Source organism: Mus caroli, unplaced genomic scaffold (assembly GCF_978045245.1).
Source record: "Mus caroli unplaced genomic scaffold, Mus_caroli_1 scaffold_7, whole genome shotgun sequence".
In the NCBI taxonomy this organism is placed as follows: Eukaryota; Metazoa; Chordata; class Mammalia; order Rodentia; family Muridae; genus Mus; species Mus caroli.
The window spans coordinates 91,648,901-91,664,473 of record NW_028227262.1 but is presented as its reverse complement, the minus strand read 5'-3'; the positions used below and the strand labels follow the sequence as shown (position 1 = coordinate 91,664,473).

The 15,573-nt window shown below is 38.2% G+C and overlaps 1 protein-coding gene across 3 annotated transcripts; it reads left to right on the top strand.

Moving 5' to 3' along the window:
- The first annotated feature begins 546 nt into the window (after positions 1–546).
- On the top strand, positions 547–13,347 carry LOC110296785 (putative vomeronasal receptor-like protein 4). Of its 3 annotated transcripts, XM_085840584.1 has the most exons (3): positions 601–616; positions 9,038–9,433; positions 11,590–13,347. In XM_085840584.1, exon 3 carries the CDS (start codon positions 11,642–11,644, stop codon positions 12,575–12,577), a length of 936 nt encoding a protein of 311 aa, XP_085696710.1. In that variant the 5' UTR covers positions 601–616; positions 9,038–9,433; positions 11,590–11,641; the 3' UTR covers positions 12,578–13,347. The 3 variants fall into 3 exon arrangements, with proteins under 3 accessions (XP_085696711.1, XP_085696710.1, XP_085696709.1); XM_085840585.1 differs by lacking the exon at positions 9,038–9,433 and having other exon boundaries at positions 547–616; XM_085840583.1 differs by having other exon boundaries at positions 9,038–13,347.
- The last annotated feature ends 2,226 nt before the right edge of the window (positions 13,348–15,573 follow it).

Sequence of the window (15,573 nt, the reverse complement as noted above, 5' to 3'; positions counted from 1 at the left end):
GATTTATTTCCTGGTCTCCCACAAACACAATACTTTCTAGGCATGCACTGTATTAGGTGAGCTAGCTACATTTACAACCCCTCAGTTTGATTTCTGATGTTAATAAAATTATATTATCTCTTTTCTGTGTGCTTTGTAAGAAACATTATTTACCCTAAGAATGTTTAGAGGAGGTGACATTTTCTTAATTCCTGCAAAAGGGATGTTAATTTCTATGGATCTTGAGTATGTAAGACACCATGAAAGCTTTGGATATGGGTCAGATACCCTGGGAATGTAAATGTTTTTCTGCTTCTTTTAAGTGGAATATTAATTTTGTTACTTTTGTTCCCAAGGACTGGGATCAGTTAATCTACACAGATCTGGCCTGGAGAGAATATCTCACACACAGGAGACCCAGAGATCATTTGTTCCTACTCCACTCTTCTCCTGAAATTAGGAAAGTTCACTTTTCCATTTGATGATACAACTTTGTAATAACCTCACGGTCAGAACTGCCTTCTCCATATGACATGAACACTTTGGGTCTAGAGGGAGATAACATGATGACATTTGTTCCTTATAACTACTTCTTAGGGCCTCATTCTACATGAATGTTCATCAAAGGCCCAGCTGGGTGAGTGTTTCCTTTTCAGTTCTGTATAATGAGAGCTGTAAGTAGGTGGTAGAATGAAGCTGGATTCTATAATAAATGAGTATAGAATTATCTGCTTAGAATTTTACTTTTTAAGCTAAATTGTAGTATAAGCAAACATAAGACATGCTTATAAACATATAATAACTATATAACAATTAATAAAAGAACATATATTTTACTCAATTTGATCTCTTATTATACATGTGACAGTAGAAGTGGATATTTGGGGATCAGCGCTGGGGTAGCGGGAGCGCAGGGTTGCCTGACACCCGCCAGCTACCCACGACCCCCGCCGCAGGATTTTGGGACTGCTGGTGAGTGGAACACAGCTTCTGCTCCAATCCAATTGCGCGGGACCTGAGACTGCATTAGTTAGGGAAGCAGAAACCGGCCTGAGTAGGGCCACAGGCCTCATCCGGCCGGATCAGCGCTGGGGTAGCGGGAGCGCAGGGTTGCCTGACACCCGCCAGCTACCCACGACCCCCGCCTCAGGATTTTGGGACTGCTGGTGAGTGGAACACAGCTTCTGCTCCAGTCCAATCACGCGGGACCTGAGACTGCTCTGGTTGGGGAGAGAGAAATCCGGCCTACATAGGGACACAACCCTCTTCCGGTCAGAAAAGCACCGGGGCAGCTGGGGCGCAGGGTCTGCTGACACTCGCCAGCTACCCACAACACCCGCCACAGGATCTTAAGACTTCTGGTGAGTGGAGCACAGCTTCTGCTCCAATCCAATTGCCCGGGACCTGAGACTGCATTAGTTAGGGAAGCAGAAACCGGCCTGAGTAGGACCACAGGCCTCATCCAGCTGGATCAGCGCTGGGGTAGCGGGAGCGCAGGGTTGCCTGACACCCGCCAGCTACCCACGACCCCCGCCGCAGGATTTTGGGACTGCTGGTGAGTGGAACACAGCTTCTGCTCCAATCCAATTGCGCGGGACCTGAGACTGCATTAGTTAGGGAAGCAGAAACCGGCCTGAGTAGGGCCACAGGCCTCATCCGGCCGGATCAGCGCTGGGGTAGCGGGAGCGCAGGGTTGCCTGACACCCGCCAGCTACCCACGACCCCCGCCGCAGGATTTTGGGACTGCTGGTGAGTGGAACACAGCTTCTGCTCCAGTCCAATCACGCGGGACCTGAGACTGCTCTGGTTGGGGAGAGAGAAATCCGGCCTACATAGGCCCACAACCCTCTTCCGGTCAGAAAAGCACCGGGGCAGCTGGGGCGCAGGGTCGGCTGACACTCACCAGCTACCCACAACACCCACCACAGGATCTTAAGACTTCTGGAGAGTGGAACACAGCTTCTGCTCCAATCCAATTGCACGCGGGACCAGAGACTGCATTAGTTAGGGAAGCAGAAAAACGGCCTGAGTAGGACCACAGGCCTCTTCCGGCTGGACCAGCACCGGGGTACCATCAGCTACCCACGACCCCCGCCGCAGGATTTAGAGACTGCTGGTGAGTGGAACACAGCTTCTGCTCCAATCTTTAAATAGTGACAATGATAACAACTAACCCCAGAGATTACCAGATGGCGAAAGGTAAACGTAATAATCTTACTAACAGAAACCAAGACCACTCACCATCATCAGAACCCAGCACCCCCACTTCGCCCAGTCCAGGGCACCCCAACACACCGGAAAAGCTAGACACGGATTTAAAAGCATATCTCCTGATGATGATAGAGGACTTCAAGAAGGACTTTAATAACACACTTAAAGAAATGCAGGAGAACACTGCTAAAAAGGCAGAAGACAATAAAGAGGAAGCACAAAAATCCCTTAAAGAATTGCAGGAGAACACTGCTAAAGAGTTACAAATCCTTAAAGAAAAACATGATAACATAATCAAACAGGTAGAAGTCCTTACAGAAAAACAGGAAAACACATCCAAACAGATGATGGAAATGAACAAAACCATACTAGACCTAAAAAGGGAAGTAGACACAATAAAGAAAACCCAAAACGTGGCAACACTGGAGATAGAAACCCTAGGAAAGAAATCTGGAACCATAGATACGAGCATCAGCAACAGAATACAAGAGATGGAAGAGAGAATCTCAGGTGCAGAAGATTCCATAGAGAACATCAGCACAACAATCAAGGAAAATGTAAAATGCAAAAAGATCCTAACTCAAAACATCCAAGAAATACAGGACACAATGAGAAGACCAAACCTACGGATAATAGGAGTGGATGAGAATGAAGATTTTCAACTCAAAGGACCAGCAAACATCTTCAACAAAATTATAGAAGAAAACTTCCCAAATCTAAAGAAAGAGATGCCCATGAACATACAAGAAGCCTACAGAACTCCAAATAGACTGGACCAGAAAAGAAATACCTCCCGACACATAATAATCAGAGCAACAAATGCTCTAAATAAAGATAGAATACTAAAAGCAGTAAGAGAAAAAGGCCAAGTAACATATAAAGGCAAGCCTATCAGAATTACACCAGACTTTTCACCAGAGACTATGAAAGCCAGAAGATCCTGGACGGATGTTATACAGACACTAAAAGAACACAAATTCCAGCCCAGGCTACTATACCCAGCCAAACTCTCAATTAACATAGATGGAGAAACCAAAGTATTCCACGACAAAACCAAATTCACACATTATCTCTCCACGAATCCAGCCCTTCAAAGGATAATAACAGAAAAAAACCAATACAAGGACAGGAACCACGCCCTAGAAACAACAAGAAGGTAATCCCTCAACAAACCTAAAAGAAGACAGCCACAAGAACAAAATGCCAACTTTAACAACAAAAATAACAGGAAACAACAATTACTTTTCCTTAATATCTCTTAATATCAATGGACTCAACTCCCCGATAAAAAGACATAGACTAACAAACTGGCTACACAAACAAGACCCAACATTTTGCTGCTTACAGGAAACTCATCTCAGAGAAAAGGATAGACACTACCTCAGAATGAAAGGCTGGAAAACAATTTTCCAAGCAAATGGCATGAAGAAACAAGCTGGAGTAGCCATTCTAATATCTGATAAGATTGACTTCCAACCCAAAGTCATTAAAAAAGACAGGGAGGGACACTTCATACTCATCAAAGGTAAAATCCTCCGAGAGGAACTATCAATCCTGAATATCTATGCTCCAAATACAAAGGCAGCCACATTCATTAAAGAAACTTTAGTAAAGCTCAAAGCACACATTGCACCTCATACAATAATAGTGGGAGACTTCAACACACCACTTTCACCAATGGACAGATCATGGAAACAGAAACTAAACAGGGACACAGAGAAACTAAGAGAAATTATGAATCAAATGGATCTGGCAGATATCTACAGAACATTCTATCCTAAAACAAAAGGATATACCTTCTTCTCAGCACCTCATGGTACCTTCTCCAAAATTGACCACATAATTGGTCACAAAGCAGACCTCAACAGATATAAAAATATTGAAATTGTCCCATGCATCCTATCAGATCACCATGGACTAAGGCTGATCTTCAATAACAAAATAAATAATAGAAAGCCAACCTTCACGTGGAAACTGAACAACACTCTTCTCAATGATACCTTGGTGAAGGAAGGAATAAAGAAAGAAATTAAGGACTTTTTAGAGTTCAATGAAAATGAAGCCACAACATACCCAAACTTATGGGACGCAATGAAAGCATTTTTAAGAGGAAAACTCATAGCTCTGAGTGCCTCCAAAAGGAAACTAGAGAGAGCACACATTAGCAGCTTGACAACACACCTAAAAGCACTAGAACAAAAGGAAGCAAATTCACCCAAGAGGAGTAGACCTGCAGGAAATAATCAAACTCAGGGGTGAAATCAACCAAGTGGAAACAAGAAAAACTATTCAAAGAATCAACCAATCAAGGAGCTGGTTCTTTGAGAAATCAACAAGATAGATAAACCCTTAGCCAGACTCACTAGAGGGCACAGGGAAAGCATCCTAATTAACAAAATCAGAAATGAAAAAGGAGACATAACAACAGATCCTGAAGACATCCAAAACACCATCAGATCCTTCTACCAAAGGCTATACTCAACAAAACTGGAGAACCTGGATGAAATGGAGAAGTTCCTAGACAGATACCAGGTACCAAAGTTGAATCAAGATCAGGTTAATGATCTAAACAGCCCTATATCCCCCAAAGAAATAGAAGCAGTCATTAATAGTCTCCCAACTAAAAAAAGCCCAGGACCAGATGGGTTTAGTGCAGAGTTCTATCAGACCTTCAAAGAAGATCTAATCCCAGTTCTTCACAAACTATTCCACAAAATAGAAACAGAAGGTACTCTACCCAACTCATTCTATGAAGCCACAATTACTCTGATACCTAAACCACAAAAAGACCCAACAAAGATAGAAAACTTCAGACCAATATCCCTTATGAATATTGATGCAAAAATCCTCAATAAAGTTCTTGCTAACCGAATCCAAGAACACATCAAAACAATCATCCATCCTGACCAAGTAGGTTTCATCCCAGGGATGCAGGGATGGTTCAATATACGGAAATCCATCAACGTAATCCAGTATATAAACAAACTCAAAGACAAAAACCACATGGTCATCTCCTTAGATGCGGAAAAAGCATTTGACAAGATCCAACACCCATTCATGATAAAAGTCTTGGAAAGATCAGGAATTCAAGGCACATACCTAAAAATGATAAAAGCAATCTACAGCAAACCAGTAGCCAACATCAAAGTAAATGGTGAGAAGCTTGAAGCAATCCCTCTAAAATCAGGGACTAGACAAGGCTGTCCACTTTCTCCATACCTATTCAACATTGTACTTGAAGTCCTAGCCAGAGCAATTCGACAACAAAAGGAGATCAAAGGGATACAAATTGGAAAAGATGAAGTCAAAATATCACTTTTTGCAGATGATATGATAGTATATATAAGTGACCCTAAAAATTCCACCAGAGAACTCCTAAGCCTGATAAACAGCTTCGGTGAAGTAGCTGGATATAAAATTAACTCAAACAAATCAATGGCCTTTCTCTACACAAAGAATAAACAGGCTGAGAAAGAAATTAGGGAAACAACACCCTTCTCAATAGTCACAAATAATATAAAATATCTTGGCGTGACTCTAACTAAGGAAGTGAAAGATCTGTATAATAAAAACTTCAAGTCTCTGAAGAAAGAAATTATAGAAGATCTCAGAAGATGGAAAGATCTCCCATGCTCATGGATTGGCAGGATCAACATTGTAAAAATGGCTATCTTGCCAAAAGCAATCTACAGATTCAATGCAATCCCCATCAAAATTCCAAATCAATTCTTCATCGAATTAGAAAGTGCAATCTGCAAATTCATCTGGAATAACAAAAAACCTAGGATAGTAAAAAACTCTTCTCAAGGATAAAAGAACCTCTGGTGGAATCACCATGCCGGACCTAAAGCTCTACTACAGAGCAATTGTGATAAAAACTGCATGGTACTGGTATAGTGACAGACAAATAGACCAATGGAATAGAATTGAAGACCCAGAAATGAACCCACACACCTATGGTCAATTGATCTTCGACAAGGGAGCTAAAAACATCCAGTGGAAGAAAGACAGCATTTTCAACAAATGGTGCTGGCACAACTGGTTGTTAACATGTAGAAGAATGCGAATCGATCCATTCCTATCTCCTTGTACTAAGGTCAAGTCTAAGTGGATCAAGGAACTTCACATAAAACCAGAGACACTGAAACTTATAGAGGAGAAAGTGGGGAAAAGCCTTGAAGATATGGGCACAGGGGAAAAATTCCTGAATAGAACAGTAATGGCTTGTGCTGTAAGATCGAGAATTGACAAGTGGGACCTCATGAAACTACAAAGCTTCTGCAAGGCTAAAGACACCATCAATAAGACAAAAAAACCACCAACAGATTGGGAAAGGATCTTCACCTATCCTAAATCAGATAAGGGACTAATATCCAATATATATAAAGAACTCAAGAAGGTGGACTCCAGAAAGTCAAATAACCCCATTAAAAAATGGGGCTCAGAACTGAACAAAGAATTCTCACCTGAGGAATACCGAATGGCAGAGAAGCACCTGAAAAAATGTTCAACATCCTTAATCATCAGGGAAATGCAAATCAAAACAACCCTGAGATTCCACCTCACACCAGTTGAATGGCTAAGATCAAAAATTCAGATGACAGCAGATGCTGGGGAGGATGTGGAGAAAGAGGAACACTCCTCCATTGTTGGTGGGATTGCAAGCTTGTACAACCACTCTGGAAATCAGTCTGGCGGTTCCTCAGAAAATTGGACATAGTACTACCGGAGGATCCAGCAATACCTCTCCTGGGCATATATCCAGAAGATGTCCCAACCGGTAAAAAGGACACATGCTCCACTATGTTCATAGCAGCCCTATTTATAATAGCCAGAAGCTGGAAAGAACCCAGATGTCCCTCAACAGAGGAATGGATACAGAAATTATGGTACATTTACACAATGGAGTACTACTCAGCTATTAAAAAGAATGAATTTATGAAATTCCTAGCCAAATGGATGGACCTGGAGGGCATCATCTTGAGTGAAGTAACACAATCACAAAAGAACTCACACAATATGTATTCATTGATAAGTGGATATTAGCCCAAAACTTAGGATACCCAAGATATAAGATACAATTTGATAAACGCATGAAACTCAAGAAGAATGAAGACCAAAGTGTGGACACTGTGCACCTTCTTAGAATTGGGAACAAAACACCCAGGGAAGGAGTTACAGAGACAAAGTTCGTAGCTGTGATGAAAGGATGGACCATTTAGAGACTGCCGTATCCAGGGATCCGTCCCATAATCAGCTTCTAAACGCTGACACCATTGCATACACTAGCAAGATCTTGCTGAAAGGACCCAAATATAGCTGTCTCTTGTGAGACGATGCCGGGGCCTAGCAAACACAGGAGTGGATGTTCACAGTCAGCTATTGGATGTATCACAGGGCTCCCAATGGAGAAGCTAGAGAAAGTACCCAAGGAGCTAAAGGGATCTGCAACCCTATTGTTGGAACAACATGATGTACTAACCAGAACCCTGGAGCTCTTGTCTCTAGCTGCATATGTATCGAAAGATGGCCTAGTCGGCCATCAATGGAAAGAGAGGCCCATTGGACTTGCAAACTTTATATGCCCCAATATAGGGGAATGCCAGGGCCAAAAGAATGGGAATGGGTGGGTAGGGAAGTGGGGGGCGCTATGGGGGACTTTTGGGATAGTATTGGAAATGTAATTTAGGAAAATATGTAATAAAAATATTAAAAAAAAATAAAGCTGGGCTTTTTGAATAAAAAAAAAAGAAGTGGATATTTGGAAGAGGACAGGGTCTAATAGAAGGAGGGAAAAAGAAAAGGCTCATAAGGTGAAGATGACTAATATGTATTATATTTTAAATGAAAATACCATGAAACTCATCACTTTTTCCAATAAATCTACACTGATATGTATTTATAATGCAACTCCATACTCAACCTTTTAAGGAATATACCTGAGAGGATTATCATTCATGTTTACTCTAAGAATTCGTAGATCAGGGTTCTACCTAGGTATGGTCAATTGTGTTAGTCTTCCATCTCTGTAACACCTGAGATAACTTAAAGTGTGAAAAACCAAATTCCAGCTATTTATTGCTTTGCAGAAGTAGATTTATAATATTGACACATTTGAATTGTGTTTGTATTTTCTCATTTTACCCCTCTCAAGTTAACTGACTGTATTAATTTATTTTTATGAAACTCAAACAATGAATATACAACAAATATTAACTAATATGTTTATCAATAATTTTCTAGTGTGCTAAATTTGCATATACTGATGAGTTCCTATGAAAGTTTCAGTTAATGACTGAAAAGCATAAAACTCTCATAGCATCATATGAGTTTTAAATTCTTTACATAGATTTTTTTTTGTCTACTGCAATGATTTCTCATAAAGTAGATACTTTATAGATACTTCAAAATATTCATTTTCTAAACACTTGTACAGTTATCCTTATACAAATGTGTTTTCCATAGTTTTAGTCGTTCTACTAAAGTGAATTCCTTTTTCTAATTTCATGTTTTCTAAATTGAATCATGTAGCATTGAAACTGAATAATATCTAGTAAGCTTTTCAATAAAATTGAGAAGTATACTTACAATTCTTGAATAGTATAAAGTTATTTAAAGTCAAAATCACTAATTATAATATTCTAATTATAGTATTCTACTCAACATCTGTGTGTTTTCAGTCATATTTGTGCTAAATTTAATTTCCAAATAAGAGTTCATGCATTTAAATTAATTAAGAGGTATGATTTCCTACTTTATAAAAGAGTATTAAGTATTCTTGCTGGCATTCTATATTTTATAAAGATTTCATGGAATTAATTTTGAGGCCAACTTCTTTCTCTTTCAGGGATTCCTAAAAACTTGATGTTATTGATAGTGGACAGTACATCAACCATGAATTTTCTTTGTTACCTGAAAGTCATTACCTCACTTTATATTCTTTCTGAGCAGTCATACATCTTTTAGGTCATTATGCACTAAATGTGGTAAAGAAATCATAATTTCCACTTACTATACTTGTATGCTCCCTATAGTATTTAATCTTCACAAACAGAATACAAAGATCAATATATGTGCATAAAACAAACTGTTCTAAAATCAAATATTGTGAAAATGAAGAGATGAATTGACTGTTCACGGGAGAATGTGAGCTATGTATGAAGATACCTTGCTTCCCCTCCCCCTTCTCTGTCTTAGTTGCATGCTTCTAAAGACACATGGCTGCAGATGGCTCACACTTTTGGTATGGATCAATTTAATAGTGATGGCTTCTTCATTATTGTAAATGTTTATAATATACTCTGGGTTTTACTTCTTACAACTAAATAGTGCATAAATGTGCAGGTTTATAAATTAGAATGTGTCATTTTCTGTATGTGATAAATGTTTACAAAGTAATGCATATAAAGTAAAAAAATCATTTTATATTACTATTTTTACTTTATTAATTTAACATATTTTATATTACTTATAACTCTTGTGCTTATATTATGAAATTATTGATGTCTAATTAATAATAAATTATTATATGTATACGGTTTTTACAATTGTATTTTTAAAATTATAATTTGGAAACAGTTCTTACAGTTTGCAGACCAAGGCAAATAATACTCTGAGTAAATAATACTCTGGAGCTTTATTTATTTATTTAACATATTTTAGCTACGTATATTTTCTGCACAAAACTTGCATGCTTGGGCAGAGAGGACAATGTTTTCTCTTGAATTAGAGTCACAGATGGTCATGAAGTGCCCTGTCATTGCTGAATATCAAACCCAGGACTGGAACTTTTATGAACAGAAAATCATACCTGTAGCTACTATAAATGTATATCAGTGAGAGAATCAGATGTGTGGCTCTGGCAATTAGGATGAACCCATTACAAGATTAAACTATTTAGGAACAAAAATCATGTAAATGTAAACTGCTTGATTTAGGGAATCATAGTCATGAAAATCTTGTAGGATGGTCTCAGACACTAACTTCTGCATTATTTTTATACATATGAACTTGAAAATATGATTAGGCACACTTTTTTCTCACAAAATCAGGGTTAATGTAGGTATTTTCTATTTTTGTATTATAAGCTGATTTTAAAGAATTGAATTAAATTAATTCCATTATAAACTGATCCTAGAAACCAAGCCGAATAACTAACTCGGGCGGCAAAGGTAATACTGTTGATTGAAAGTGTAAAAGTTATGTGCATGTTGATGACGTACTTGGGACCTCTTTTTTCACTGCATGGGAAGGCTTCTCTTTCAAAGTAGAAATTCTAAAAAAGTGTCACTATGCAGCCATTTTCAGCAAGCCCATGTTTGTCATAACATGTTCTCTCTTGTTGGAGGCTCCTAGGTCCACAATTTTAGATGTGATTATGTAGCATGCATTAACTACAAAATTCAGGAAAAGAAAAGGAAACCCTTTCCAGTCTACATTTGGGCATGGGAGCAATAGATAGCAGAATTGCAGGATATGAGTATCTTATCAGGGAAATAGGAAAGGGTGGGTTCTTAGAAAGTGAAGGGAGATAAATACAGAAAAAAAGGTATGTAGATACAATATGAACATATATGGCTGAAAAGCTATTACTAATCATTCTATTAACAATTTATAATGGCCTCCAATAAGAAAAGAAAAACACTATTTGACTTTGTAACTTGGAGTTAGTGCTTTAAACCTGAAGTCTCACAAAAGGTGATGGGATAAGAACTAAACTCAAAATGTCTATGAGCCTTTATAATAATAAGTAATGGATATAGGGTGTGGAAAGTTTCTAGTAGTCTACACCTGTACCCATGTCTTTAATTTATAGTCTGGATTTCACAGAAAAGGGAACATAGAAATACATGATTTTAGAAAGATATTTTGCTAGTTAAAATAATGGGATTATCATGAATTAGCACCGATTTTGCCAGAATTATGAGTCAAAACACAGATAGTTGCAAAATAGAACATAGTAAATATTAGGAAATATGGGATTGTATCAATATTTATGTACATCTTTTGTATTTTCCAAACCAACATGTTCTATTCAGTTGTACAAATGTGAATAAAATTCTTTGTTCCCAACTACCGTTTTAGATATTAAGTATAAAACAAGACATTTTAAATCAATAAGATTGGATTTCTCCTATATAAGACTTACATGCCATACAAGTTAACAAATTGTAAATTCTAAAAAATATGTGTGAATACATTTATTATCTTTAATATTATATATATATATACAGGAGAAACATGAAAGGCATGCAGAAGTGTAGGCGATGATGTACAGTCTGGATCACCAAAAGTAAAGAGATAGGCTAATTAACAAGTAGTATGGAAAATAGAATGATGATATAGACTTATTTTTCTAGTGTATCACAGGCTTGATGTATACTCTCTAATTTTTTTCAGATGTATGAAATAAACTTCCCCTATGCTGTTAATATGAATACATTCTCCACTTATGTCTTCATTTAAGAATGTTCTTTATTTCCAAGCTGGACTTGGAGTCTTAGCCAATATGGTTCTTCTTCTTTTCTATATTTTTATAATCCTAGGTCACAGTCCTAAGCCCACAGACCTGATCTCCTGTCAACTGACCTTCGTTCACATAATAATGGTCCTCATTGGAGGGGATATTTTGCTTACAGACATATTTGAGTTATTAAACATTGAGAATGACTTCAAATGCAAGGCAATTTTTTATATTAGCAGGGTGATGAGAGGCCTCTCTATCTGTACCACCTGCCTGCTGAGTGTGTTCCAGGCTGTCACTATCAGTCCCAGTACCTCTTTGTTGGCAAAATTTAAACAAAAACTAAAAAAATACATGGTCTGTGTTTTCTTATGCATTTGGTTTTTCAATTTGGCCTTCAGTACTAACCGGATATTTTATGTTGGTGGTTTTACTAATGTGAGTGAGACCAACCAGATGCAGGTCACTAAATTCTGCTCACTCTTACCCATGAACATTATTATCAGGGGATTGATTTTTACAATATCAACCTCCAGAGATGTGTTTCTTGTAGGAGTCATGCTTACCACAAGTGTATACATGGTCATAACCATGTTTAGGTATAAAAGGCAGTGCAAGTATCTTTATAGCATCAGTCACTTGAGAGAGTCCCCTGAGAAAAGAGCCACCCAGACCATCTTGCTGCTAGTGTCTTTCTTTGTTGTCATGTACTGGGTGGACTTCATCATCTCATTCACCTCAGACACGATATGGATGTATGATCCAGTCATCCTGACTCTTCAGAAGTTTGTGATGAATGCCTATCCCACAATTACCCCTTTGGTACAAATCAGTTCTGATAACAGAATAATAATTATGCTGAAAAACCTGCAGTCAAAGCATCAACAAAAATTTTTTAATAAAGATTTTTTCTTTTCATTATAATTTATTAATTTATTTTTAATTTATACCATGTGAATACCATGAATATCATGTCAGAATGTATGCATGTGTGCTTTCCTGGTGTCCACAGAGGTGAAAATATAACTTGGAATTCCCTGGAACCTGCCCATAGAGCAGGTTATAAAGAATCATCCTGAGTGGTCCCACTTAGTATTTTTTTCTAAAATGGAATTTTTTTTTAAAAAAAACTAATGATTCAAGTAACAAAGCAAGATTTTCATACTATTTACATAAAATTTGTTACATTACACATACACTTTCTTTTTTCATTTCTTTTGCCAAGTACCGTACAGTTCTTCAACTGTCCACAATTAGTTGATATTTCCTCATGAGTTCTCTTTCTCCCTTTTACTTTGTAAAATGAATATTCCTGTACTGCATAATTTCCTAAAAGTAAATCCTTTCTGATAGTGACTTTTTAAGCTTTCTCTTGAAAATATTTTAATCTGCACTCATTCATCAGGGATAGTTCAAATATTTTTTTGTAGCTTTAATTCTGTTTCATGATTATAAATTCTCAGGATCCATAAAAACAGTGTGAATTTAGAGTTAGCATTTTTTTTTACCACAGTTACTTAATGACTCTTATATAAAATGTCATGTGCCTGTTTATTTGTAGTTCATTTCATCTCACTTACTACACTATTATTGGTAAATAAAAATTGATTATTAAATATACATGGTGTATAATATGTTTGTTGTGCATCTATATGCATGCATGCATATGTGTGTGTGTACAGAAGGATGTGTGCATGTGTGCACATGGAAGCCAGGAGACAACCTTGGCTTTTCATTTTCAGATGCCTTTCACCTACTGTCTTGATAGCATCTGTCTCTGGACCAAGATGATATTCCCAGATCTTCTCCTGTTTCTCCATCTCCAGCTCTGGCAAGTGGCACATATCCACTGCTGCTCTATGACCCCATCAGGTACAGATAGTGCATGTTGCCACAGTCTCTGAGTTTCTATGTGTGTCTGCTGGGCTGTGTTTAGAAGGCCTTGTTTCCCTGGTGTTCTCTATCCATTTAGGCTTTTCTAGTCTTTCTATCACCTTTCCACTGGGTTTCCTGTACACTGAGTGAAAGATTTTGATCGAGACTTCCCATGTAGGGCTGATAATTTTAATGTTTCTCACTGTGAATATTTTACAGCTACGGGTCTTTGTATCTTCTTCTGGAGGAAGCTTCTCTGATAAAGGCTGAATGAGACTCAGATCAATGAATTCATCAAAATGTCATTAGGTGTCATTTTATTTGTTATAAGAACACTAGTATTTGGTTTGGTTCTTGGTCTTAGGCCTAACTAGTGTCATGTTCTGGACAAGCAAAGCAGTGCTGGGTATGGTTTCAATCTCATGGATTCCAAGCTTTAAATCTGATCAGTGATTGGTTGGTTACTACCATAAGTTTTAGGCCTCTATTGCACCAGCACATACTACAGGCAGGTCACCATTGTAGAATGAAGCTTTTGTAGTGGGTTGTTCATTTGGTAGTGTGCATGTTACCTTCCAGTACCATACATTATAATCCACACAGATGTAATCTGTAGTTAGACACCAGCTTGATTTCTCTATGTTCAAGGACTTATGTAACTGTTATCTTCAGGAATAGGTTCGTAGCATCAGTTTGTGGAGAGCATGTAATAGCCTTAAAAATACCTTGCATTATTTGGAGAATCCCATGGAGCCCCTTTATCTAACAACCTCATTAGATTTATCCAATTTACAGTACTGGACACTTCATTTAGTGATGAGAAACTTCATTTTGGGCTCTGTCTCCTGTTATTTTGTGATTTCATTTTCATTGCCTTTATATGTGTTTATATTATTATAAGTTACAGCTGTTCTAAGTTTTCATATGACCCTTAATGTTCCTTCGTTTAAAAGGTTCCCCTTAGCATTTCTTTTCTTGCCCCACTTCCTCCTCCAAGGTTGATACTCCAAATTCAGATCCCTTTCATCCATCCATAATTTTCTTTTTTTTAAAATTAGGTATTTATTTCATTTACATTTCCAATGCTATCCAAGGTATTTTTAAGGCTATTACATGCTCTCCACAAACTGATGCTAAGAACCTATTCCTGAAGACAACAGTTACATAAGTCCTTAAACATAGAGAAATCAAGCTGATGTCTATCTACAATGCTATCCAAAGGTCCCCCACACACTCCCCCACTCACTCTCCCACCCACCCACTCCCACTTCTTGGCCTTGCAGATCCCCTGTACTGAGGCATATAAAGTTTGCAGGACCAATGGGCCTCTCTTTCTACTGATGGCCGACTAGGCTATCTTCTGATACATATGCAGCTAGAGACACAAGCTCTGGGGGGGTACTGGTTAGTTCATATTGTTGTTCCACCTATAGGGTTGCAGATTCCCCCAGCTCCTTGGGTACTTTCTCTAGCTCCTCCATTGGCGGCCCTGTGATCCATCCAATAGATGACTGTGAGCATCCACAACTCAGCTGGATCCACTACTCAGCTATTAAAAAAGAGTGAATTTATGAAATTCCTAGGCAAATGGATGGACCTGGAGGGCATCATCCTGAGTGAGATAACCCAATCACAAAAGAACTCACTGACAAGTGGATATTAGCCAAGAAACTTAGAATACCCAAGATATAAGATACAATTTGTGAAACACACGAAACTCAAGAAGAATGAAGACCAAAGTGTGAACACTTTGCCCCTTCTTATAATTGGGAACAAAACACCCATGGAAGGAGTTACAGAGACAAAGTTTGGAGCTGAGACAAAAGGATGGACCATTTAGAGACTGCCAAAGCCGGGGATCCATCCCATAATCAGTTTCCAAATGCTGACACCATTGCATACACTAGCAAGATTTTGCGGAAATGACCCAGATATAGTTGTCTCTTGTGAGACTATGCTGGGGCCTAGCAAGCCATCCATAACTTTCTATTCTATAATTCCTTCATAGTGAGGTGCATCCTTCCTCACCTTTATGTATTACTGTA

Bases quoted from the DNA above. Each gene is read 5' to 3' on its own strand.
- LOC110296785 (XM_085840585.1), top strand. From the start codon at position 11,642: ATGTCTTCATTTAAGAATGTTCTTTATTTCCAAGCTGGACTTGGAGTC.